Source organism: Tenrec ecaudatus, chromosome 1 (genome assembly GCF_050624435.1).
Source record: "Tenrec ecaudatus isolate mTenEca1 chromosome 1, mTenEca1.hap1, whole genome shotgun sequence".
NCBI classification, from domain to species: Eukaryota; Metazoa; Chordata; class Mammalia; order Afrosoricida; family Tenrecidae; genus Tenrec; species Tenrec ecaudatus.
Genome location: NC_134530.1, coordinates 141,718,591 through 141,742,625, shown reverse-complemented (window position 1 = coordinate 141,742,625; position 24,035 = coordinate 141,718,591). Strand labels below are relative to the sequence as shown.

At 45.8% G+C, this 24,035-nt stretch overlaps 1 protein-coding gene across 1 annotated transcript in view; it reads right to left on the bottom strand.

The window, feature by feature from the left end:
- Positions 1-15,890: 15,890 nt before the first annotated feature.
- The window catches only part of NTNG1 (netrin G1), a 407,388-nt gene continuing 399,243 nt past the window's right edge, over positions 15,891-24,035 (bottom strand). Inside the window, exon 7 of the mRNA XM_075540266.1 lies at positions 15,891-16,153. Within this exon, the coding sequence (XP_075396381.1) occupies positions 15,891-16,153 (263 nt within the window). The remainder of the gene's footprint in view (positions 16,154-24,035) is intronic.

Genomic DNA, 24,035 nt, shown 5'->3' with positions numbered 1-24,035 from the left:
CAGCTCAAAGGATGAGATCAGATCATTAAAAACAAGCCTGTTATCAAGTAAATCCTGACTTATCGAGGCCCTAGTTAGGGTTTTTGAGGCATTTAAATCTTTATGGGAGCAGACAGTCTCATATTTTCCCCAAGGAGTGGTCAGTGGATGTGTGTCACTGACCTTGCAGTTGGCTGTCAGCCCAATGCTTACCCTATCTGGCTAACCAGGGCCCTTCTATCAGATAATAAAATAAAACTCGCTTTCATCACATCATTTCTGACTCACAGTGACCCTGCAGCACAGGGTAGAACAGGCCTGGTGGGTTTCGGAGACTGTGACCCAAAGAAACATGAAGGGGCCAGATCAGGGCTGGAGGCTGCCTGAGGAAGGGCCCCCATGAAGTTCTCAGAGGAGAGCCCCGGCTTCCCTTCCACTGCTTGCTGGCAAAGAAGGAAAGGTTGATGAAACTTTGCTGGCCCTTTTCTCATGAATGCAGTTTTCCGTTTTCTTAACTGGTCCCCAGGACCACCCAATGTCCTTTATGCTTATCTATCCAGAAGACCCGGTTGAGCTGTAAGAGCCCGCAATAAAATGATTTATTTGTAAAAAAGACTTGTTTGGAATTTTTAAAAAAGTGGTATCACCTGAGTTGGCCTCATATTTCCCTCAGTAGACCCTGATTGGATGGGACTTTTACAAAAGGCACCCTAGTCAGACCACGGCAAATGAGTCACGGGCAGAACTTGTCTGAAGTCCTTCACGACCAAAGGCGCTGATTGAGATACGCTTGTTTCTTCAGAATTTTGGAATAAACCAGTGCACGGGTGGACTGGAATCCCAACAGTGGTACTTTTTGACTTACTTTCCTGGAAGCCTGGAAATGAAAGTGGTTCTGTCGCTCCTCTGTCACTAACCACAGGCGTGGAATTTCACAGCGATGGCCTTTCACTTGTGCATGTCAGAGGACAGCCCTTACTGGTGAGTATGTTGCCCCAGGAGCCTGGGGCACAGGGTTCTGCCTTCTGAATTGCTGGGACATTCAGGGGGCCAAAAAGAGGACCAAGGCTGTGAGGACCTTCAAACGTCACCCCGCCCCATGCCTCAACCCAACACACACACACACATACACACACACACACACACCCCTCTGAATGCTCCATCACTTTTTCCTTTTCATGGAAACAAAAGCCACTTTTCTCCCAGGGAAGGAGGCTTCCCATTTTGTACTGGTGTGGAGGCAATTTTAACAGCACCTCCCTCTGCTGCAGGCGATTGCAGTGCGTTCCCATCTCCCATTTAAAGGCTCACTCCTCACAACTGTCACGTCTGGAAAGCCCTAGATAAGTCAGCAAGGACACAAGCGTGATCCCTCTTTCCTGCCCCTCGTATTACAGGCAGCTATCAATTCCAGCTCATTTAGGCTGATCCAATCGCGGCACCCAAAGTGATTTCCATATTATTATGCCAAACTGGAAATTACAGGGGCTGTGTATTACTCTGCAAAGTCTCCAATTTAGGCGTCTAACTTAGCGCAAGGTTATTAGAGGCATGCATCATGATTCTCAAGGTACATTCTGGGTCTGAAATCCGGGCCTCAGAGCCTTCAGATCGCGGCTGTGTTGCTAAGACTCCACGAGGCAAACGGCACCATTCATGTGAATGCGCTCCGACCACGGGCTTGCAGGCTATGTTTTGATCATCCATGCCTGGCACGCGCAGCCTCCCCAGCCCTCTGAGTGTAGCCACAGAGGGAGCCGCTGACCGGCGGGAGTTGGAGGGGCCCGGCTTTAATTAAGCGGGATCTCGCAGAGGCCTCTGGATACCCATGTGGAAGCTACAGTCTTGAGCAGCCAGGAACAAGGAGGATCTCTTTTTTTTGTTTGTTTCATTTTTAGTCTAAATGTAGTTCATTTTAGACCAAAATAAAAAAATCAATTTAGACAAACAAAGCACCAACCACCACCACCAACATTTTTCCAGTTGAGGAATGATATTTGCAACTAGTGGGATTGCTTTATTGAATGAAGAATGTTGATTAAAATGGGTTTCAACATTTTCACGTGGTCAAAAACATTGACCAGCGTGGGGAGGAGACAAGCCACTCAGGGTGCAATGAGCAGCAATGAAACATACAACTCTTCTCTCACCACTGGTCCTGAAGGAGTCATCTGTCCTGGATTCCCTGTGTTTCTAGTTGCTATCTGTACCAATGTACATCCTCTGGTCTAGCCAGATTTTTAAGGTAGAACTGGGATCATGATAGTGGGGTGGGGGGGAGGGGAGAAGCATTTAAGAACGAGAGGAAAGTTATATGTTTCATCGTTGCTACCCTGCACCCTGACTGGCTCATCTCCTCCCCATAAGCTTTCAGTAAGGGGGTGTCTGGTTGGCTACCAATGGGCTTTGCCTCTCCACTCTGCACTCACCCACATTTACAATGATATGATTTTTTGTTCCTTGATGCTTAATACCTGACCCCTTCGACAGCTCGTGGTCACACAGGCTGGTGTGCTTCTTCCATCCCCCCACTATTATGATCCCAATTCTACCTTACAAATCAGGCTAGACCAGAGGATGTCCACTGGTACAGATAGTAACTGGAAACATAGGGAATCCAGGACAGATGAACCCCTCAGGACCAGTGGTGAGAGTGGCGAAACCAGGAGGGTGGGGGGAAAGGGGGAACCGATTACAAGGATCTCTAAATAGCTCCTCCCTGGGGACTGGACAGCAGAAAAATGGGTGAAGGGAGACCTCGGAGATTATGAGACATGGCAAAATAATAATTTATAAATTAGCAAGGGTTCGTGAGGGAGGGGCAAAAAATGAGAGGCTGATACCAAGGGGTCAAGCAGAAAGCAAATGTTTTGAGAATGATGGTAACAAAGGTACACATGTGCCTGACACAATGGGTGGATGGATGGATTTTGATAAGCGTTGTACGAGCCCCCAGTAAAATGATTTAAAACAAAAACCATTGACCAGCTCGCTCCAGAACAATTCTTAAGAGTCTATTATCTTATCGCTTGTTCAGGAAAGTAGCTGAATCTAGAGACCAGAATTCTTCAAAAACAGGTCAAACTGTGGGAGCGGCAGCAGCGTCTGCTATAAATGTCTGTGTCCTAAGTCATGCCTACCCTGGAAAGGTGTTTCTTCTCAGGATACCTGAGTGAGACCTATGCTTGGGCATCCTTCTCTGTGTTACCTCCAGTCTCCCTGCAGTTCTCTGTGGGGAGGGATGTGGTCCCAGAGCCTCAGGGGTGCAGTGGGGGGTTTACAAAGAGGGGGCATGATGGCCCACAGGCAGCGTTGACACAGAACTTGCTAACAAATCCAAGTGGTCAAACCAGATCTTCTGAATCAGACCCTCTGTCCAGCAAAGGGCATTTCCCAGCCCTCCTGGGGATGCTGAGGGGCACAGCTTTGAGGATGATTAGAAACCAGCAGCGGCTCCTCGGGAGAAAGCCTGGGCTTTCTACTCCTGTCAACCAGTCCCAGTCTCAGAAAACCCACAGGGAGTCGCTGTGAGTCAGCAGCGCCACCGTGGCCGTCAGATTGTTTGGCGAGTGTAGCGCCAGTGCTAAATGTGACAGCAGATGAGAGATGCAGGTGCTTCTATTTTAAGGAAAGAGATGTGTCAAAATCTGAGGGTAGAAAAAAATAAATTGGGGCACATTGATCATACGATGAAAGGATCGTTTGCTTTGAAAAGAGAGCGAGCAACAGTAGCTTTTGATTAAGAATGCTTCTCTGTTGTATTTAAAACAAGATTTGATCTGAAGTCTTTATATGAATTTTCTCTTCAGAAACATGCCAATGTTAGTTGTTTTATTACTATTACTTAATACTGTAATTTAGTTAAGTGGCATAATTTATACATAATGAGAGGCACATCCACCCAAGTCTATATTAGACTCTATCGATTCAATCAACTAGATCAGTTCCTGGCACTTATAAGGCACCTCAATACATATTTGTGAATGAATGTATTAAGCCCTGTTATTCTATATGTAAGGTCCACTTAGTAGGTCTGTGTCTGTAATCTTAGGATTCATATAAAAAATATAGTAGGGGAGCTACCAAGTGAGTCCTAGTATAAATCACATATAGCAAGAACTGAGTCAAAATGGTTAGTACAGGGTCCTTCGGTGGTGAAGAACAAGCTCCGTTGCTAACTTAAAATTTGGAGGGTCAATGTTCCCCAGAGGTGCAGCAGAAGAAAGGTGTGGTGATCTGAAAATTTAGCCACTGAAAACCCTAGGGAATGCAGCTCTCCCCCGAGACACATGGGGCCACCCCGGAGGAGAAAGGAATCCAACAGGTACTGTTCTTGTTGTCAGGTGCCTCTGAGTCAGGGCCGACCCATAGCGACCCTCCACACAACCGAATGAAGCCCTGCTGGCGCCTGTGCCCACACCGTTGTTCTTATGTTTCGCCCCTTTGATGCAGCAGGCCCTGTGTCCATCCTTCTTGCCGATGGTCTTCCTCTTTTTCAGTGCCCCTAGACTTTACCAAGCACGATGCCTTTCTCCAGAGACGAGTCTCTCCTGACGACATGTCCCAAGCATGTGAGACAACATCTCAGCAGCCTGGCTTCTAAATTGGCCTTCTGGTTGTACTTCTTCCTGGGCAGATTTGATTGTCCCTTTATCCATTGTACACTCACTGCTTGTCACCAGAACCATAATCCAACTCCCGTGGTGGCAGGAATGGATCACTCTGGACTGCTCACGCAAAGCCCATCCGGGAGCATCACAGTTGAAAAACCTGGCAATCTGCTTCTGTACAGGTCACGGCCAAGAAACGCCCATGCAGCAGTTCTGCTCTGGAACACAGGGGTCACCATGAGCTGGAAGCACGTGGAGGCCCTCAACAACAACAGAGGATGGCGTTCATGAGCTAGCATTTCTGTTAGCTCACTGCCCCCTTTGCAATCAATGGTAAACTCTCTCTGACCTTGGACTGCAGATCCAGCTTGATGCTGGCCCCAGCCTCACTGCTCTGAACCAGAAGCCCGAAAATGCCCATCATAGTACCCTCTCCTTGACTTTAGTGAGATCGATAACCAAACCTAGACTACCTTTCAACTCTTCATGCATGAATGTTCCACCATTCATTTCCTGTAATTGGGACACGTTACCAGGAGGGATCGGTCCCTGCAAAGGGGGCAGCATGCTTGGTAAAATGAAAGAGAGGAAAGCCTTCGAAGAGATAGATGAACCCAGGGGCTGCAAGAATGGACGGAACTGGCTGAATGAAACGGGGGAGGGCAACTGTGAGGAGGGGGCAGGGCCCAGTGGTGTTTCCTTCTTTTGTCCTTGGCCTCACTGTGCATTGGGATCGACTCCTGGCACCTGACAATGAAAACCACAGAGGCCAAGTTCAACTTCAACCAGATAGCATGTAGATAAACATGAGCTTCAACACTCAGGCTCAATTATAGAGATAACTCCTTGCTCCTGTGCTAAATACTAAAGCCCCACAACGCAACCCATGAGCACATTGTTGACACACATTGCGTCTTTGTCCACTGGATCACTGCCGTGAGGCCAGAGCTTGAACTTCGTTTATCTTGTACATGCACAGCTTCTCAGCGAAGTGTACAGCACGGGAAAACATGTGTCTACAGTGTGCTCGGAGCGGCCTCAATCGAAGTGGAGGGTGTGACTTAGAATTGCGCTTGTTGTTATTCGGCGCTGATGCGTCGATGAGGATAATGACAAGAACACAGTGTCTGGCCCGAGGCGTTCAATACGGATCAGCCGTGCTTTATTGCAGTTGGTATTCTCCCTGCTAACAGATGGCAGCTCCACGCTCCCGCCAGTCATGGGCCGCATCCACACCCTTTAACGCACTGTGCTCAGCACCCTGGAGCCTTTCTAAGGATGCAATGGCAGGGCCTTCGGCTGCAAATCTCCAGGGAGATCTCGACCTGTGGGGCGGAGCTCGAATTACCGTTACAATGGTCGCAATCACTGTCAGCAACACGTGAAACTCTATCAGCACTGGACAATTTACCATGTACCTTGATGTTTATTATCTTATTTTGATTCTAGCATTACTTCTAGAGAACAGATATTATCCCCCATTTCAAAGAAGAGAAGACAAGGTGCCTGAAGCAATGATGTCCAATAGACATATGATGTGAACCGTGCACGTAATTTAAATGATTTCCAGTAGCCATATTAAAAAAGCAAAGTGGACAAGGGTAAATCAGTTCTAATGATATACTTTATTCCAGTATGTCTAAAATAGTATCATTTCAATGTGTAATAATCTACATCAGTGGTTCTCAACCTTCCTAATGCCGCGACCTTTTAATACAGTTCCTCATGTTGTGGTGACCCCCCAACCATAAAACTATTTTAGTTGCTACTTCATAAGTGTAATTTTGCTGCTATTATGAATCATAATGTAAATATCTGATAGGCAGGATGTATTTTCATTGTTACAAATTGAATATAATTAAACACAATTAAGGCATAGTGATTAATCATCAAACAATATCTAATTATATATTGTGAAATATTTATGTGTTTTCTGATGTCTTAGGCGACCCCTGTGAAAGGGTTGTTCGACCCCCCCCAAAGGGGTCACGACCCACAGGTTGTGGACCAGTGATCTATATGAAAATCACCATGGGGACAATTCACCTTCTTTTTTTGCTTTGTGCTAAGAATTTGAAATCGATTTTGTTTCTTATACTCCTATGTTGTGTACCATGTTCAAAGTATTCAAAAACCCCTTGCGACCATTGGCAACTGATTTTGGTAGCGAGGACTAATGGAACCAAATGGGGATGTCAGGCCAGTACCCACAGAGTCAGAGCAATGTTTGCAACTCAGGGAACCATTAAAAAGCCCTCCACCCCCAATCTAATATGTATAAGCTAGACTAGCCACACACATTCAACCAACCCACTAAAGAGACAATGTCTGTGCCATTCAGTCCAAAGCATTTTGTGAGAGCTCTCTTTCAATGTCCCTCTATTTTACTTCCTTCATTTTCTCCCCGCCCCCATGTTATTCTATGAGAAGTGTTCAGCCCTGCTGGTGTAACTACAGCATCAGCAGTTCAAAACCACCAACTGCATTGCCGAAGAAAGATGAGGCTTTCTCCTCCCATAAAGAGTTACCGCCTCAGAAACCCCTGGAGGCAGGTCTACTACCCTGTCCTACAGGATTGCTATGAGTCAGCATGGGACTCCATGGAAGTGAAGTTATTTGTTGTTGTTTGGGGTAGAAAAGAGATTATTGGATCCCTTTCAAGCAATATATCTGCAGCAGAGAAAACAGATGGGGCAGTACCGCCCAGGACCCTGGTACCAGAATCAGGACCCACAACAGTTCAGACTTTGACAGAGAGTGATCACATTTCAGCTGCCAGAAACGGACCACTGGATTTAGCATCCTTTACGGGGCAGATCTTACATCCACGGGGTGAGGTGTGCCTTTAAGGATAAATAGCCCTCACGTGGCATCCCGCTGACAGGTACATGGCTGAAAATGTAAGTGCGTATGAAACTGAGAAGTCAATGGCAATATGTAGATACTAACATCAATGCACAGCTCTATAGCAATTAATCATAACTCCAGTAGTCAGAATCTAGTTATCGCTCTAATTACTAACCAGTTATGAGGTATGAAAGAAGCTCTAGAGGTGCAGAGGTTAAGTGCTGGGTGGCTCACCAGAAGTTTGGCAGTTCAAACCCACCAGCCCCTCTGGCGGCGGCCAGCTCCCATAAAAAACGACATCTTGGGAAGCCCTTTAGGGCAGTTCTCCTCTGTCCTGTAAGGTGGCGCTGAGTTGGAAATCAACTCAACAACCCTGGGTTTGGTTTGGGGGTTTTGAGGTCTGAGGCTTTTGTTTATCAAATTATTCATGCAAATGTTTCTTCAAAACAAATATCCCCAGTCCTTCATTCAAAACCATCATCCACTCTCATGAGAAAGACAGGGCTTTCTACTCCCAGAATCAGTTACAGACTGGGAAATCTCAGGGGCGTGGCTATGAGTCCGCGGGAACAGATCGCAGGGTGCGTGGTGTGGTTTGGCTGTGTGGGCCACTCTCCGGACGCCATTACCCCCAGTCTCTAATGCAGGTTTGGTTCTCGAGCCTCAGGGACGTGCCTCTCCCTTGTCCCCACATGCTACCATGAGAACTATAAGGGAGTCTCCTAAGGTTGGTGGAAAATTCACACGCATATGTCTTTTTATAGATCTTCCAGGACAGCTTAAGAGCCTCATAAACTTTCTCTGCTGCCCTCCCCAAATCGGATTTGAATTCCAGATGAAGAAGCTCAGTTTTTCACTTACTGTAATGCGTTACGCTGGGTCCTCTCGGCGGGATGAGAATCAATGATCAGAATGCGTTTCGATTTGACTGCTTCCCCAATTATGAATTGCAATTACACAGGACGTACGCTTGAGTTTAAGTGGTTGTGAAACGGCTCCAATTTTTGTCACACTATTAATTTAATAAATGGGGGTCTTTGTAATTAGACACCATCAGAGGGAAAGATTCCTGTAAACGTGATCCGGCATACATTGGACAAATCCCCCTCCCCCAAGGGGAGAGACAAAGAGATGAAGAGTGATGGCAGTAGTCTCTGTGCCTTCAGGTGTTTATCACGCCATGGAAGCCAAAACAATCACTCAGGGCTTCCTGGGGCAGGCACGGCTGGTAAACAGCCAAATGCTATTTCCTTGGAGAATGTGCTCCCGGTGCTTCACGCTGGCAGAAGGAAAGCCATTCCCCTACAGGAGCGGCCCTCCTCCGGAGCGCAAACACAAACGAACAAAAATGACATTATGTTCTTGCCTGCCCGGGGCACAAAGAATCACCTATTCTTAACAGAACTTCAGGTGTGTGATTTTCTGCCATTTCCCTTTCATTAGATTAGAATGGCTGCCCCTTGTACGAGCCCGGCTGTAACGTGGTACTATCCGGGCCCTGGAGGATGCACACTGCGGTACATTATGTCTTTAACTTAACTTGACACATTCTCGCCACGCAGGGATTTTTAGAGTTTGTTCCGACAGGTGGACGAGGGGTAGTAATTATTTTTCCCCTTTTCCAGGCAGTTTTACCCCCCATTAGGATTCAGAGCTCACTAATTAAATAATAGTTTAAAGTGACACCGTGACAAAATGGGATTCGGTTAAGGAAATGGGGATGGCTTTTATTTCCAGCTCTCTGGAGTTTTCTTCAGCTAGTATCGCTTTGTTTTCTGTGATGACATAATTTGTTCTCTCAGAAGAATGGCCTGTTTACCAGCTATCATTTCAGGTTAATAAAATATAATATTTTAAAACTGTCATGACTCCATTTTAGTTCATCCATCTATTAAAAACAGATTTGAGGCGATAGGAGGCTGCAGAGTATGGATTCCAGTGTGCAGTACACACCACACAACCTACAGCTGCGGCACACCCACCTGAGGCACACCCAGAGGGACCCTTGCCAGGGTTTCTGAGGCTGTGCATCTTTTCAGGGGAAGATAGCCTCACCTTTCTCCGGAAGAGTGTCTGGTGGATTTGAACCACTGACTGTGGCTCATAAGCCACAGTGTCACCAGAGACAATTGGCATGAATTAAGTACTCAAACTACTACTTTTGAACAACATCTTCAAAGTGTCTCAGCCTTCGTGGTGGACTTGTTTGGGGTGTGACCTCAGACCAGGATGCCTTGCTGCTGCGCTGCCGGCTGACATGGAGACGAGCTCTGCCTCCGGGCCCTGCGCACAACGGGACCAAACATCGGCCTGTCCTACACCTTCCCCGGTTCAGGCTCTGGGTTATTCTATTGTGATTCACGAGTTTCCATCAGCTGAATTTCGCCTGTGGGTTGTGAGACCTTTCTTCATCACGGGTTTAGGCTGGAGGCCTTGCTGGAAACCGTGCGACGTCAGAACGACATACAAGCCTCTACGGACGAACGGGGGGGGGGGGGGGGTTAGAGGGGGGATGTCGCTGTGCCTGAGGTGCATTGTCTGGAATGGATTCTCTGCCGTCTTGCAGGAAAGACAGGAATTCTGTCACCAAGCCACCAGCACCCAAAAAATGTTCTAGGAGCCTTTTTCTTCTATAATCTCACTCACTCACTCACTCACTCACTCACTCACTCACTCACTCACTCACTCATTGCCTCTGAGTTGATGCTGCCTCATAGCAGGCCTGTAGAACAGGGTAGAACTGCCCCTGTGAATTTCTGAGACTGGAACACTTTCCAGGGGTGGAAACCTCATCTTTCCCCTGGGGAGCGGCTGGTGGTTTTGAACTGCTGACCCTGTGGTTAGCAGCCCCACTCATAACCACTATGCCACCAGGCCTATTATAACATATCTCAAAGGATGCCATTTTGTTGTCATATTGTTATAAAGGGTTTTTTTTACAAGAGATGCTTGCTGTTTTGTCCTGTTTAATTAAATGCAATAATATGATTTATATAATGTTTCTTAGTTATTTGATTCTTCAGATGCGTAGAAGGATGGTAATATATGAGTCATATATCCCCAGGGTTTGTTAAGTAAATGGTGTCTATGTTGCCAAAGACTGTTGGTAAAAATTCAAACTATGGTTGTTGGCTTTCTTAATTCTTACTGATATCTAATTATGTTCATATGCACTTTGTTGGGATCATATTTCTTGAAGGGTGGACACAGTTTATAGAGCAAAAAAATTATTTTAAGATATATAGTTGAAGTTAAAAGTCATGTTGTATCGAAATGACCAGAACTTCCAGGAATTGAATGTTTGTGCCACATGAACTTTAGGTATTTTTTAGAATGTGAATTTGTAAGAATCTAGTTCTGATTTCCTGGAGCAAAAGAAGAGTTATTCCCGACCAAATATTTGTACAAAAAACTTTGAGGACATTTCTTATCTATACTTCTCATTCTTATATGTCATTTAACAATCCAAGACATCTGCCTGGTTCTTCATATTGTTCTGACATGCAGATTTGAAATGACCAGCTTTGACATCTTTATTGACAAAGACTAGGAAATGACATAAACTCACTGCCACCAAGTTAATGCTGACTCATAGCAACCCTCTATGACAGGGACCTGCCCTGTGGATTTCTGCGACTGTAATTGTAGCAAGACAGGTCTTTCTCCGACTAAGTGCTGGTGGTTTTGAACTTCAGACCTTGCGGTGAATAGCCCAATGCATAACCACTCTGCCATCAGAGCTATGAGATAAAATGGTAGGTAAAAACAATCTAGTTCAGGTTCCTGAAACTGCAGCTTTGAATTGTACCAGATCATACATGCATAAAGACAGAGCTCCTGACAAACACACAGGTAGACCATGTAGTTCAAAATCTCCCAACACCTCATTCAATTGTTGTGAGTGGGGAAATTAAGCAAATATTTTATTTTGTAAATAACAACAGGTGAAGTACAGCAACCCATTTCCCAAATAGCATGGAGCACATCATCGTACAGCGTCGGGCCCTTTCATCCTGATAGTATTGGACTGCTGATGGTGGAGGGTGAAGGATTTAGGACTAAAGATCCGATGTTAGCGTTTTCTCATGGCTGCCTTAACCTTCCCAATACTTCCCAAACTCCAGTGAGGCCCCAGGCCCAGCAAAGGGTGAGAGAAACACTGAACTACAGGAAGAGGCTGACTGGGGATCATCTGCCTTCTTACAGCCTGTTCAAGCGATTTGTGCCCATTCAGGAGTTGGCTTAAGACCACCACCAGGTAGTGTTCACTTCCAGGCAGACCCATCTCAAATATTGGCTGAGATCAGGCCACGTGCCAATTAGCAGCCCATGTGCCACAGGTCTAGTATTTAAAAGTGAGGCATTAAGTTAACAAATTGTTAAAAACTATGTCCCATCCTGCTACTCGGACACATGCTGTCACAACAACGGGAAGGCCAGATGTGAGTTTAGAATTCTTAGACTGTTAAGAGTTTGCACTGAAGCTTGGCTCTCAACTAGTCCTAACTGCATCTTGCACTGCAAGCCCATCTCTCTGCCTGCCTCGCCCCCAAGCTGGCCAAGTGCATTAAACCATCCAGTGTACACTTCTAGGCCTGGCCATGAATCCACCCCCACATTCACCCTTTATTACCCCCTTTGCTTTCGGATGCTGCTTGCTGCAGGAGTTCGGTCCCACTGAAGAGGTCCACGCATGCCCTTCAAGAGAGCAGGTGATATCCTATAGGGAATTCTAGGTTCTTGGTTCCTGAGACAAAGCCCTGGAGGAAGGTCAGAATGGGCTTCTCCAGGCAAATGGCCCCTCTTTGCTGGAACTGAAGTTCTCCCTGTTGCTTATGGCCCAATCCAAATCTGTCGTGTCCAGTAGATTCTGACTCACGGTGATTCTATAGGACTGAACAGAACTGCCCCATAAAGATTTCAAGACCATAATCTTTAAGGCAGCAGATCGTCTCATCTTCCTTCTGAGGAGTAGGTGGTGAATTCAAACCACTGACCTCACGGTGAGTGTCTGGGAGCTTAATTGTGCCACCAGGTCTCCCTCTAGGCTACAAAAAGTCAGCAATGAATTACTTCCGTGTCATGGCAGGGGAGTCTGACTGCTTCCCAGTGAAAAGCAATGCCTTCTGTATAGCTGCACCTTGGCTTTCCCCTTTTATTTTCAGTATTTTTTCTTTTTTGGCTCATCAGTGGTATTGGAGGAAGGGACCGTATTTTCATGTTATGAGAAAGTGGACAGAACACTCATTTGCAAGACAGTGTCTATCTTACAGTACCTATTCAAGTGAGATCAGAGCACAATTTAGCATCCACGTTCCACCCCAATCCTGTTCTTAAGACACAACATTGTTGATGGAAGCAGCTTTTTAGGAATGCTGGAATCAGCAGATGAATAAAATCCACTGACTTGGGTTTTCTTCGAGGACATTGACTCTTAAGAACATGAGGATCCAGATTGAAGAGAACATGTAACTGCCATTTGTTAATACCAGCAGTCCCTGGATTATGAAGGATTTTCATCCTTCAATCTGTCTTTAAATCACATTTGCACATAAGTTGAAACAGTTAGGAATGGTCTGTAGCTAATGTCTGTCTGTCTTAGTATGTACCGTAGAGTGTCCTGTTTTGCAAAAAAAAAAAAAAAGGGAAACCCTTCCAAATACACGAAAACATCTTATAGTAATAGAGTCATAATAATAATGTTTTGATGCATTATCAGGTAGCACTTATTTATTATTATGAACCATTATATGGATTCCAAGCTTTTAATAGAATAGGCTTCCCAGATTGGTTAATATCTACAGGCTGTGCTTGAGTCAGGCGTTCATAATTCAGGGGATGCCTACTCACCTAAACGTGAGTTTTTATTAAAGCAGATCACGTCATGTCAGGAAATTCAGAAAACAATATCTAAATATGCTGAGTGGAAGATATTCCTCATCAGCTTAGATTCTTATAGCCTCATCACAATAAAATGCAGACGCATTGATTTGGATCAGGCCTTCATTAAGTTTCAGAATAAGCTTTTGGAATCTCCATGTATTGATATGCACGAGTCTGATACCTGAGCATCTTGGCGACAAAAGCCACCAGCGGATAATGATGAAGCTCATTGTTACCAGAAATAACAGTCTGCCTTTGGTTTGTGCTAATAAAGTCTAAGACAACTTAAATTCTGAGTTTCATATCAGAAACCCACCTTATTACAAGTAATCTCAAACTCTGCATGCGATCCGCATTTGCATGTGTATTCTTTGGTGAGCCTGAGATATAATTTGCTGTTTATGCTTCTAATGTAAATCTCCAATTTCTGGGTGGCCACTCTGGCCCTGGGCCAGAGCTCTACTTTATCTTCATCTTTTCTGATTTCTTACATCAGAAGAGACGTTGGTTTGAATAACAAACATTCAATCGACTTGGACGTGGGGTGGCAGGCAGCACAGGCATTACCTGTTTACCTTTTATTGCCTTCTTTGAATTGGCTTTTCTGGGAACAAAACCAATAAGACATGCTGTTCCTTCATCTAGTTTTTACCCAGGTTATTTATCAGAAGACATATTTATTTATTTTCTTCCCTGCCATTTCAGAGAGGAGTGTCAGCCGAGTGAAGAATTCAGGCTGGAGCTAAGCTTCCGGCCTCCCACAATCAGTGGGCACTGCCCTCCCGAGTCATGCAGGCGCTCATTGTCCTGACTCTCGCCTGGCTTGGGCTGGGTGCGTGCGTGCGTGCGTGTTAATTCCGAGAGATGCTGCTGCTCACACATGTGTAACCCGCAGCACAGCAGCGTGCTGGGATGGAAGAAGCATGTGCACTGGTGTAGCCTCTTTGAAACTTTTCAGTAGTTCTCCCCCGTCCGTCTCCCCTTGGCTGTCTTACCCAGTAATTGGCCTCATAAAAGGCAGAAACAAGAATTTATTACACCTTGGGCAGTACTTAAAACAAACTTCATTCTCAGGAACCGCGGTGATGTCTACTTGCTGCTGGATATTTTTATATTTCCTCTAAATACTTAGTCTGAATATATTCAAATTGCCAATCACTCAATTTCCCTGCTACTTCCCTGGTCCCCCAGGTTGCCTCTTATGGTACTCAATGTAAACACTGCTTTGGAAAGGTACATAGATCAGCATCCCTGGAGTCACATGATCACCATCAATCTGTGAAAATAGCATGATTAAAAATAAAAGTCTCTTAGTACCCTACCAACAGGCTTTGGCAATCACTTAGTGGTGGTTTTTTTTTTTTTGCTGTTATGATTTTTTCCCCAGGTGGAAGTAGTCTCATCGTTTGCAGAAGTTGTCCAAGCTAGTGAACATCAGTCCATCTTCCCGGGTACTAAATTCGTCAGCTGAATGTACTCAGTCCACATAGGCATTAGTAAAGTGAGTGGCAAACTGCTTGGCGGCTGCTCTTTGCATCTTTAAGAAATTGCAATACAAATTCCTGAAATCGTTACTGCAGGAGATTTTATTCCTTAAATCTTCCAGTGTTAAAGCAACAAGAAAACATGTAGACTGTCCTTTGGTGGGATCTTATTACACTTGTTATATATGTAAACTGATATTCTTTGATGCCAGCACGTTGCCCGTACAGAGAAGTCTCTGCACAACGAAACGAAAACAGAACGGAGGACAAAAGGAAAGGTCAGTCTCTGCTGATTGGAATTAGATACATTGACAGATTGTCTGGTAACACAAATTGGCAATAATACAAAAAATCTACATATTACAGTATTTCAAGAAAAATAACTTCATTTGAATACAAAAGGATAGATACACTTTCTTTTTGTTGGTTTGTTTTCTTTCTGTTTTTCGATAGCCACTCTGGTAGGGCGGGCGGGTGCTCGCCCTGGGGTGTCGCGGTGCTGCGAAGACGTCAGGGGCGGGGACTGGCTTGAGCTCTGCGGGGAGGGGCCGGTACACAGGTGCATCACTCACATCAGACACAGAACTCTTGGAACCGACAAGGGTGACAGAGCAACGTCCACTAAAGCACAGGTCGGAGGGCATTCGGGGACGGCAGCAGGCCAGTGTGGCAGCCTGTATCAGATTCCGTTATGGCCACGATGCGCGGACAGTCAAGAACGCGTCCATGTGCTGGGTCCACGCACTGGGCAGAGTGGTCCACGCGGGGCACGCCACCAAAGAGTAGCAACTGTTTCTCAGTGGGTTGGTTGACGGGTTTTGGGCGTCTGTCTTTCCTGGTTGGGGTGGGGGCTGTCCAGCCTTCCCAATCCACACTCAGCTCTGCAGCTGCGATCCCATCCCCAGCGGCCACCTCCTCTGGAGTCTCCAAATCAGCAGTCCACGGTCGACAGATATGGCTTAGTACAGTCAGGCCTTCGTCCTTTGTACACTGGGTTGGAGTGGGGGGCAGGGGGATGTCTGCGTGTGTTTCCTATGTGAGTGGCAAAGGCTTGCCGCATGGCCAGTCCGCTGGCCGCACGCGGGGCCTAGATGGCCAGGGGCCCGGCTGTCCCCAGCAGGGCGGCCAGCAGCGGTGGCAGCAGCAGCAGCAGCAGCAGCAGCAGCAGCGGCTCCGCGGAGCCCGGCCGGAGCGCGGCCTGGCCCGAGTCCGCGCCGCAGCTGCCCGCCTCCTGGCACCGCAGCTTCTCGCAGAGGATGCCCGTGTACGCCTCCGGGCACTGGCAGCGCACGTTGTTGTGGCACGTCCCTCCGTTCTGGCAGTGCAGAAGCTCGTTGTCGCAGACATTCGCTGTAGCAGGAGGGGGAGGGGGAGGGTGGGGGTGCGGGGAAGAAAGGCAGAATCAATTTAAGTACATCGTGTTTTCAGCTTAAAAAAGAGAAACATCTCGATCGATCTCCCGCTCTCCCTCCCCTCCAACAAACTCAGCCCGTGACTCCCATTTCCAAACACATGTAGTTTGCTGCCTTTGTATTTTATATTAGTCCCTGTTGTATAGATTTTCTCCCCTCCCTCCCCCCCTCCCCCCCAACCTTACAATCTTGGATGTTCCCGTTGTCCACTTCAGGCCATGGAACACAAGCTAGTGTGGTTGATACTGCTGGGTTGGCACTATCTTCTCGTGGAAGTGGGACCTGGTGGGACCTCCTGGCTTTTTGAAGGGCAAGTGCCAGATACAGGAATGTGGACTTTAGAGGCCAAATGAGCGGTGAGTACAATGAAAAGTAGGAGTGCTAAAATGACCAGAACCTCTGAAGGGCGGGCCATTCTCCCAGGCCAGCGTCCCAGCCATGGCACGCCTGTGGTTAGGGGTCAGCAGGGACCCTCCGGGACCCTGAAAGCAGCATGTTCTGGCAGGCGGCAGCAGGACCTGAGGCTATGAGGTTCAGCAGGCACGTTAGGACAGCCTACTGGGATTCTTTCCATCTTATAAACATGGGAAAATAGAGCCCACGGTTAACTTGGCTTCCCGGAATTAGACATAAATACAACTGGTGAAACCTTGATTACCAAAATGTCATTGTACCCATCAATTCGCTTAAAAAAAAAAAAGACTTTGACTAAATCCAGACAAGCATTTCCACATACTAAAATTCTTTCATGGCCTTCACCATGTAACTTCCCCCCATTTAGTAATTCCTTATCTTTTCAAAATTCTGGTTATCCTCATTAATTCCATGTCTCCTATTCTTTTCGATAATCAAGGTTTCACTGATTTAGCAGAATGTTAAATAGAACCCAGGGAAATTAAAACAACAGCAAAGAGTAAAAGAGCCAAGAACACTTCCCAGCACCAGATGCTGCTTAAGCATTAAACACCCAGAACCACTCCAGAAGAGGACTGGGGCAGAGCAGGAAAGGTCGTTTCATATAAAGTACAGCATTTTTCAATTAAAACGAATGTCATGGCCAAATCCCACCAGGAGTCAAAGTCCCGTGCAAATCAAATACATACACTCACTCTCTCACATATACCTTCTCGTTTAGTGCGAAGTAGTTTTACAAATAACTCCCACCCTCCAAGTAATAGCTGAGTGGAAAATCTTGCCTAGTCCATTCATTTCCATAAATCCCATCACCTTCCAAAGAAGCTTCTTGCACACACACGTGAACGTCCTGAGTGTAAATGAACAGAGACAAGATGGCGGTGGGAGAGACAATGCCAATACCCCGGTGCTGTACACAGGACCCGCTCTTCCTCCCTCCTCAACAAGTCCTGCTTGACCTCTAGCACGGTTTTGGTAACAGAGTGGTGTAAGTCTCAAGTGTAGCCATCTTATCTGCAAATGTCAGAAGTGAATGTCTTAAGGCCTATTACACCTTTCAAGCTTGACACATTGATGCACAAGAAGTTCTAAAGATTACACAAGCTGCCTTCCCCTAGGCGGATTAGAAATCCTGACTATTCGACCTGAATTAGAGCACTTTATGTGCCAGGGGCTTTAAAATAGCAGGATCTCTCCCTGTCAGGTGACATTGACAAACGCCAAGCGGCGAGCCCAATGGTCACAACTGATACGTGTGTCGCCCCCGCCCCCGTGTTACCTTTTTTTGTTGTTAATTTGCGAAGCATATATAGGTTTTGAGGATTTGGCTTTGCTTACACTTCAGAAATCTCTGCTTAATTGGGGCAACCTGGGATAAGCAGGTCCAAATAACTGCTTCCATTTAAAGTTAAAAATTCTCAGCATTTCTTGTTCCAGGCAGAGGATTGCTGAATGGGATATTTCCTTTCATTTGTGCACTACAGGTACGGAAATATCTGTCCCATCAATATCGATAATTGCTTGCCTTGAATAATTGAGAAGGAATCAATAGTTAATTAAATATCTCCTCTCTTGGAAAAAAAGTGATTTTTTTCTTCTTCGACCTGAATGTAAATCAGTTATTGAACATGTCTTTTTTTAAAAGAAGCTGGTGATTAAGTTAACATTTGTTACTCTTCTTAAATTTAAATAATCTTCTAGTGGATTTTGCTGGCTGTGAGCAAATCAGTAAATATACAGAGAGCAGATGTAGTCCAGGATTAATACTCTCCTGAGCTGGGGAAATACATTTCATATAAAAGATTAACAGGAAAAAGAGAAACCTGGGTTTTATTTCACGTCTTTAGACTTCACTATAAAACATCTACATCTGATCTCTTGATTGTGTATACCTTTAAAAAACATAGTCCTTTGGTATCTGCACCACTCTCACCATGAGATACAGGTGCTACAAGTACACCTACATCTAACTATAGAGTTCACCTGCTATAATTAACTACCTGCTCCACCTTTGTGTCATTTTGACCCCAAATTGTAGTGGCTAATGAATAAACCAGGTGGGTGACAGATATCATTCAGCATTTCAAACCTGGATCTAAACCAAACAACATCAACGATAATAAAAACCCCAGGTTGCTGAGTGGATTCTGAACCATATATGCCCTGAGGAAAACAAAAGAAGCATAAAACATGATTTCTGCTCCATGGAGTTCAAATCCAGTTAAGAAGATATATATATATATATATTAGAAATGATCAAATATTAAGTGAAAATGACCATATGAACGCTATCCATCTTAACCAGCATCTCTTGTGTGCCAGGCACCCTGCGAGACTTCATGGTGTAACTCTATCTGCGTGAAAGGAACTCCACGCCTGGTGGGAAACAAGCCCTCACACATATACAGTAATAATTAGGACCAAATGTGACAAGACTATGAAGGGACTATTGTAAATGGCCCTGGGGAACGCAGATGATTTTTAATACTTATGCTTGAGAAGATTAGGAAAGATGATAGGGAGGAGGTTATAGGTGGACACGAGGCAGATACTCATAGAAACAGCATCACGGATGGAGCGGATTATAAGAGCAAAATCAAGCGAAGGAGAAGTTCATTTTGATGAGTGTTAAAGCAATTGTCTATTGGCTCTTAAATGTCCCTTTCTGATGTTGAGGCTGGAACCCAGCAAAAAGTCACCTAGATCCACAATGGGGGAACTCCAAGGGACAGGGAAGGCCAGAGGAGGAAATGAGAAATTTCCATCTCCTCTGGTTGCTCTCCCCACTCCCCTGGCCTCCGCTACAGCCCTCCATCCCAAGGGCAGCATTCGGTTGCCATGCTGAGCACTCTTCAGAGCTAGCTCCTTTGCCACCGTCAAGTTCATTGAGCCCCTGGGCAGCATCTCTCTGCCCTAGAGGCTTCAGCTCCATGGCGTTCCTGCTCCGCACTTTGGAAGTATGAGTGGAACACACTAGACGGGACGGCAGGGCATTGGTTTGTTACTTCGAGTTAGCAGCCACCAGAAGGACAGGGTCCGGTATCTGGTGTCTCTTCTCCAAGCTTCTCACGCCAACCTACTGCCGTGCACTTGGTTCTGCCCCATGGCGAGCCCAGATCGGACAGGGTAGGACTGTCCCTGTGGGTTTTCAAGATTGTGACTGTGGGACACCGAAAACACACCCCACTATGCCACCCAGACTATAAGTTTCCAGTTTCTGTTAATTTTGTCTTCTCTGTAATTCCTCAGCGCCGCGTGGATGGCTTTTTGCAGTGATTGTTTCTGAGTTAAGTGCCCTGAGGGACCTGTGAGATAGATGTAGGACTGCAACCCCAAAGTCTGTGGTTCAAACCCACCAGCTGCTCCTTGTAACGATTTAGTCTTAGAGAGCACAGAGATGGTCACTAAGCACCAGAATGAACCATATGGCAGTGGGTTTTGTGTTTCGTTTAAAAATTTTGGAGCACCTGTTTACTTCCTTTAATGAATTCTCTCTGTTGAAACACCTCTCTGGCTTCAGTTTCCTGGCTGCGCCTTGACTGAGAGCCACAGAGAACACATTAGTGACTAATGGATGTGTTGGAGTGACTTCTGTGTAGGTGTGCACAGAGAAAGTGTAGATGGGACAAGTAGCTTGTGAAGATTCTGCATACTATACTATGACATTTAAATAATAGGCAGTGAGAGGATTTATGGCCAGCGTAATGTTTCAAGGGGATAGAATGGTGAGGATGGACCGGAGGAAAGACAGACTGGAGGCAAGGCAGTCAGATACCTTGGGGTCAAGGACAGAGCAATGAGGAAAGAAAAGAGGAAACAGATTTACACACAAGCTGTACGACATATGAGAGAGATTGTGCCATTCCTCTTTGGACATGTGGGTGTGCCATCCTGGGCTTGATTAAAAAGATAATATGAAAGGAAACGTTTAGTCTCAGAAGGAGGCCTATGGACTTGGATGTGTCTGTGGGCTATAATGTAGGGTCTTGTTAGTTGGAAGAACTAGTTCCTGGTTCCGAAGAGGGGTCATACTGGGACACAGACTTGGGGCAGGGGAGGTGGTGATCAAGGTTACACTGAATGAAGCAAAAGGAGCGGACGGCTAGCAGGAGTGGGCGTTGTGAATACAATTACAGACCGAAGATAGAACTGAAGGGTATCAGTATTTGAGCCAAGGGAAGAGGAAGAAAGACCACGAAGGATGTTGAAAAGAAATGTCAGCAAAGCGAAATGAGGACATGAAGACATGGACTTAATCCTAGCAGACTCCACGCTATGGGTGACTTATCTAGAAGTAAATCGACCATTGAAAGAGTATAGAAGGCAGACCACTTGCAGCGAGGGCAAAGGGAAATTCCCAAATAACCGTTGCGTTTTTCTAATTGAAGCGATCCAAATGGATTTTGGAATAAATAGAACAGGGACAAGAGAAATTTGAGAAATTTACACTTAGTAGAGATCTTCGGCTGTCCTTGGAAAACAGTGCTTCCCTAGAGTGGACAATTTTGCTTCTTCAGGGGCCCACTGATAACATCTGCAGATTTCTTGGCTCATTACAATTGGAGGCAGAAGGAAGGTAATGCTATTGAAATATCATCAAAGAACTATCCCTTCCCAAATGGTAACAATGGTTCAGTTGCCCAAGATTTAGTGTGAAACCGTCAAGATTTGGGAAAGGGGAATAATATGGTAACACAACTTGGGGGCACGATCATTCTCGCAGGGGCGCTGGGCCGCACTGCAGTTGGAGACCATAACTAGGAAATCACTCCTCAGTTAACGTTGCAGGTAAAGGAACACAAGCCTGGATCAGGGAATTAGGAAGATGAGAAGTTATCCTTGGTCGACACGGGAAAGAGCAGGATGAAGACAAAGGGCGAGGCAGTGAATTCGTAGGTGCCAAGCTATGAGACTTAGAGGTGACCCGAAAGGGCCTTTGGTGGCACTTTTGGGTAAGTGTTAAACTGTTGACCCGAAGGTCGGAAGTTCAAACCCACCAGCAACTCCGAGGGAAAACCTCGAGGCTATCTGCTCCTGCACGACGTACAAAGTACTGGAAACCCTGTGCTGGCGTGCTGCGCGTGGGAATGGGTGGTGCGGTGGGGTGGGGGCGGGGAGGGAAGGAGTACAGCTGCTTGACAGTGAAATCTATGTGTGGATGACTTTATCTTCCTGTGGTGTCCGCACAGAAGGCAAAGATCTAATCCAGACCCATTAGTATTGCTCCCAACGAAAGGAGTACGTAAAAGCAGCTGAAGTCACCGTTTGCACTGCGTTTGTTCTTTGCTTCCATAGAAATAAATCAATGAGAGCTTGCAGGAAACATCCGACATCACTGAGAGCAGCCAGAAAGGAAGGAAGAGCATATGATGTAGGGCAAAGCTAGAACTAAAATCTTGATCCTCTGATTGACAGAAGAGTGTTCTTTACATAAAAGAACCACGGGCACATCGGTTCAAACCCCAGGCTGCTAAATGAGGGGTCAGCAGATCAAACCCAGCAGGGTTCCCCTGGGGAAAAAAAGGTGGCAGTCAGCCTCCATAAATAGCACAGCTCTGGAAACCACATGGGGCAATTCTACTTTGTCCTGTGGGATCACTTAGAATTGGAATCAACGCTGGCAGAGGTTGGCATGGGGACTATTTACATAGAAAAGGACACAAAAGAAAGACAGTAACGTGTGTGACTCCGTGCTGCCGTCTGTCCTCCTCAATAGGTGGCTCATATCTCCACCTATGGGGCAGACGGTAAATAAATCTTTGGTAAATTCTCAATAGAGTCTCAGTTGTGTTGGCCAGCTGTTCTTCTTTCATCCAACTGTGATTAGGCAGAGGTCTCTGTTGATAGCATTAAAGGTCACATCTGCTCAAGTTCTACCACAGTCTGGCTGAGCTTCAATGAAAACCAGGTGCGGCAGAGCACCATGGCGAAGTGAATGCCCCCATTCATTTCCCCTGCAATGAGCCCATTCAACTATGCACACAAAATACACACACACTGAGATCTCAGAACTCCACATGGCAGCTGAGGTGCTGGAAAGTGGGGGTGAGTCCAGAAGCTTCGGAGAAGAGGGGCAGGAGTGGCCAGGAAGCCGGAAACCCCTGCCTGCTAATGTTAGGGGTGCTAGCTCCATATCACCATTTACAACAGGGTGGGATAAAAGCCCAGCCAGGGAACTAAGCAAAGGAGGGAAGGTGAGGAAGTGGTCAAGCAAGGAAGTGAGGGGTGACCCTGGGATGGGAATTCAGGCAGGGATGGACAGCAAGGGCCCCGGGGTAGAGGGAGTATTTCAGACTGGGGGGGTGGGGTGCACATGGCCCAGAAGGAAACAATGCTACACTTGGTAGGACTGCCCACGACAGCAAGCCCTGAAGAGAACGCCAAACCAGTCAAATCTGCATCCTCCAGTAGCTACAGCTCTACGCACCAGTGCATTCATACTGAATTTCAGGAATCAAGACCCAGACGTCCTGAATCAGCCCTGAAAAAAATTAATGATAAGAGTCTCCTGTCATGGTTTTTAGGAGAAGAAACCAAGTTCCTGTTGCTGGGCTGGTTCTGACTCTGACTGTCACCCTATGAGGCGGAGCAGAGCGGCCAAGTGGCGTTTCCAGGACTGGGAGTTCTTATGCAGGCAGGCTGCTGCACCTTTGTACTGTATAGTGGTTGATGGGTACAGACCAGGGTCTTGGGTTCACAGCCAGGCATTTAGCCCCTGTATACCAGGCTGTCCAATCAAAACACTTCCCCACAAAAACAAAAATACAAACTGTAAAGGAAAAAAACAGAACAAAACCCCCACAAATAACAAAGTGACCCAAGATCAAGAACAATTTGTAAGGCATGATGTACAAAACAAGTGATTCAACGTGGGAATGGACAGCAGTGAAAACAAAACAGCAAAAATACACAGAGCTATTGGAAAATAAGAAAAAAAATTTTTTTTTAAAGGGATAGAGGTAAACACCGAATGAGAGTGTCAAACAGATTGAGGATAGGACAAATGAGCTAGAAGACAAAGTATCTGAACCTATCAAGTCTTAAGAGAAAAGAATCAAGAAAAGTAAACAAACCAAAGGGAAATATGAGATTCAATGAAGAAATCTAACATTAGAATTATTCAAGTCCCAGAGCAACATGACAACACTAAAGGTATAGAAATGGTTTCCCCAAGAGACAATCAGAGACAATTCCCCAGATCTGAGCAGAGAACCAGCTTGCATATATGGGAAATTACCTAAATCTCAATGAAAAGAGACACAAAAGATCAACCCCATGCTACATTCTAATAAAATTCTTGAAAACCAAAGAGAATTCTGAAAGGAACAATAGATCACGAGAAAAATAGATCAAAAATGGATCATAAGAACAAATATTAATATCCCCAGAAACTATATATATATACA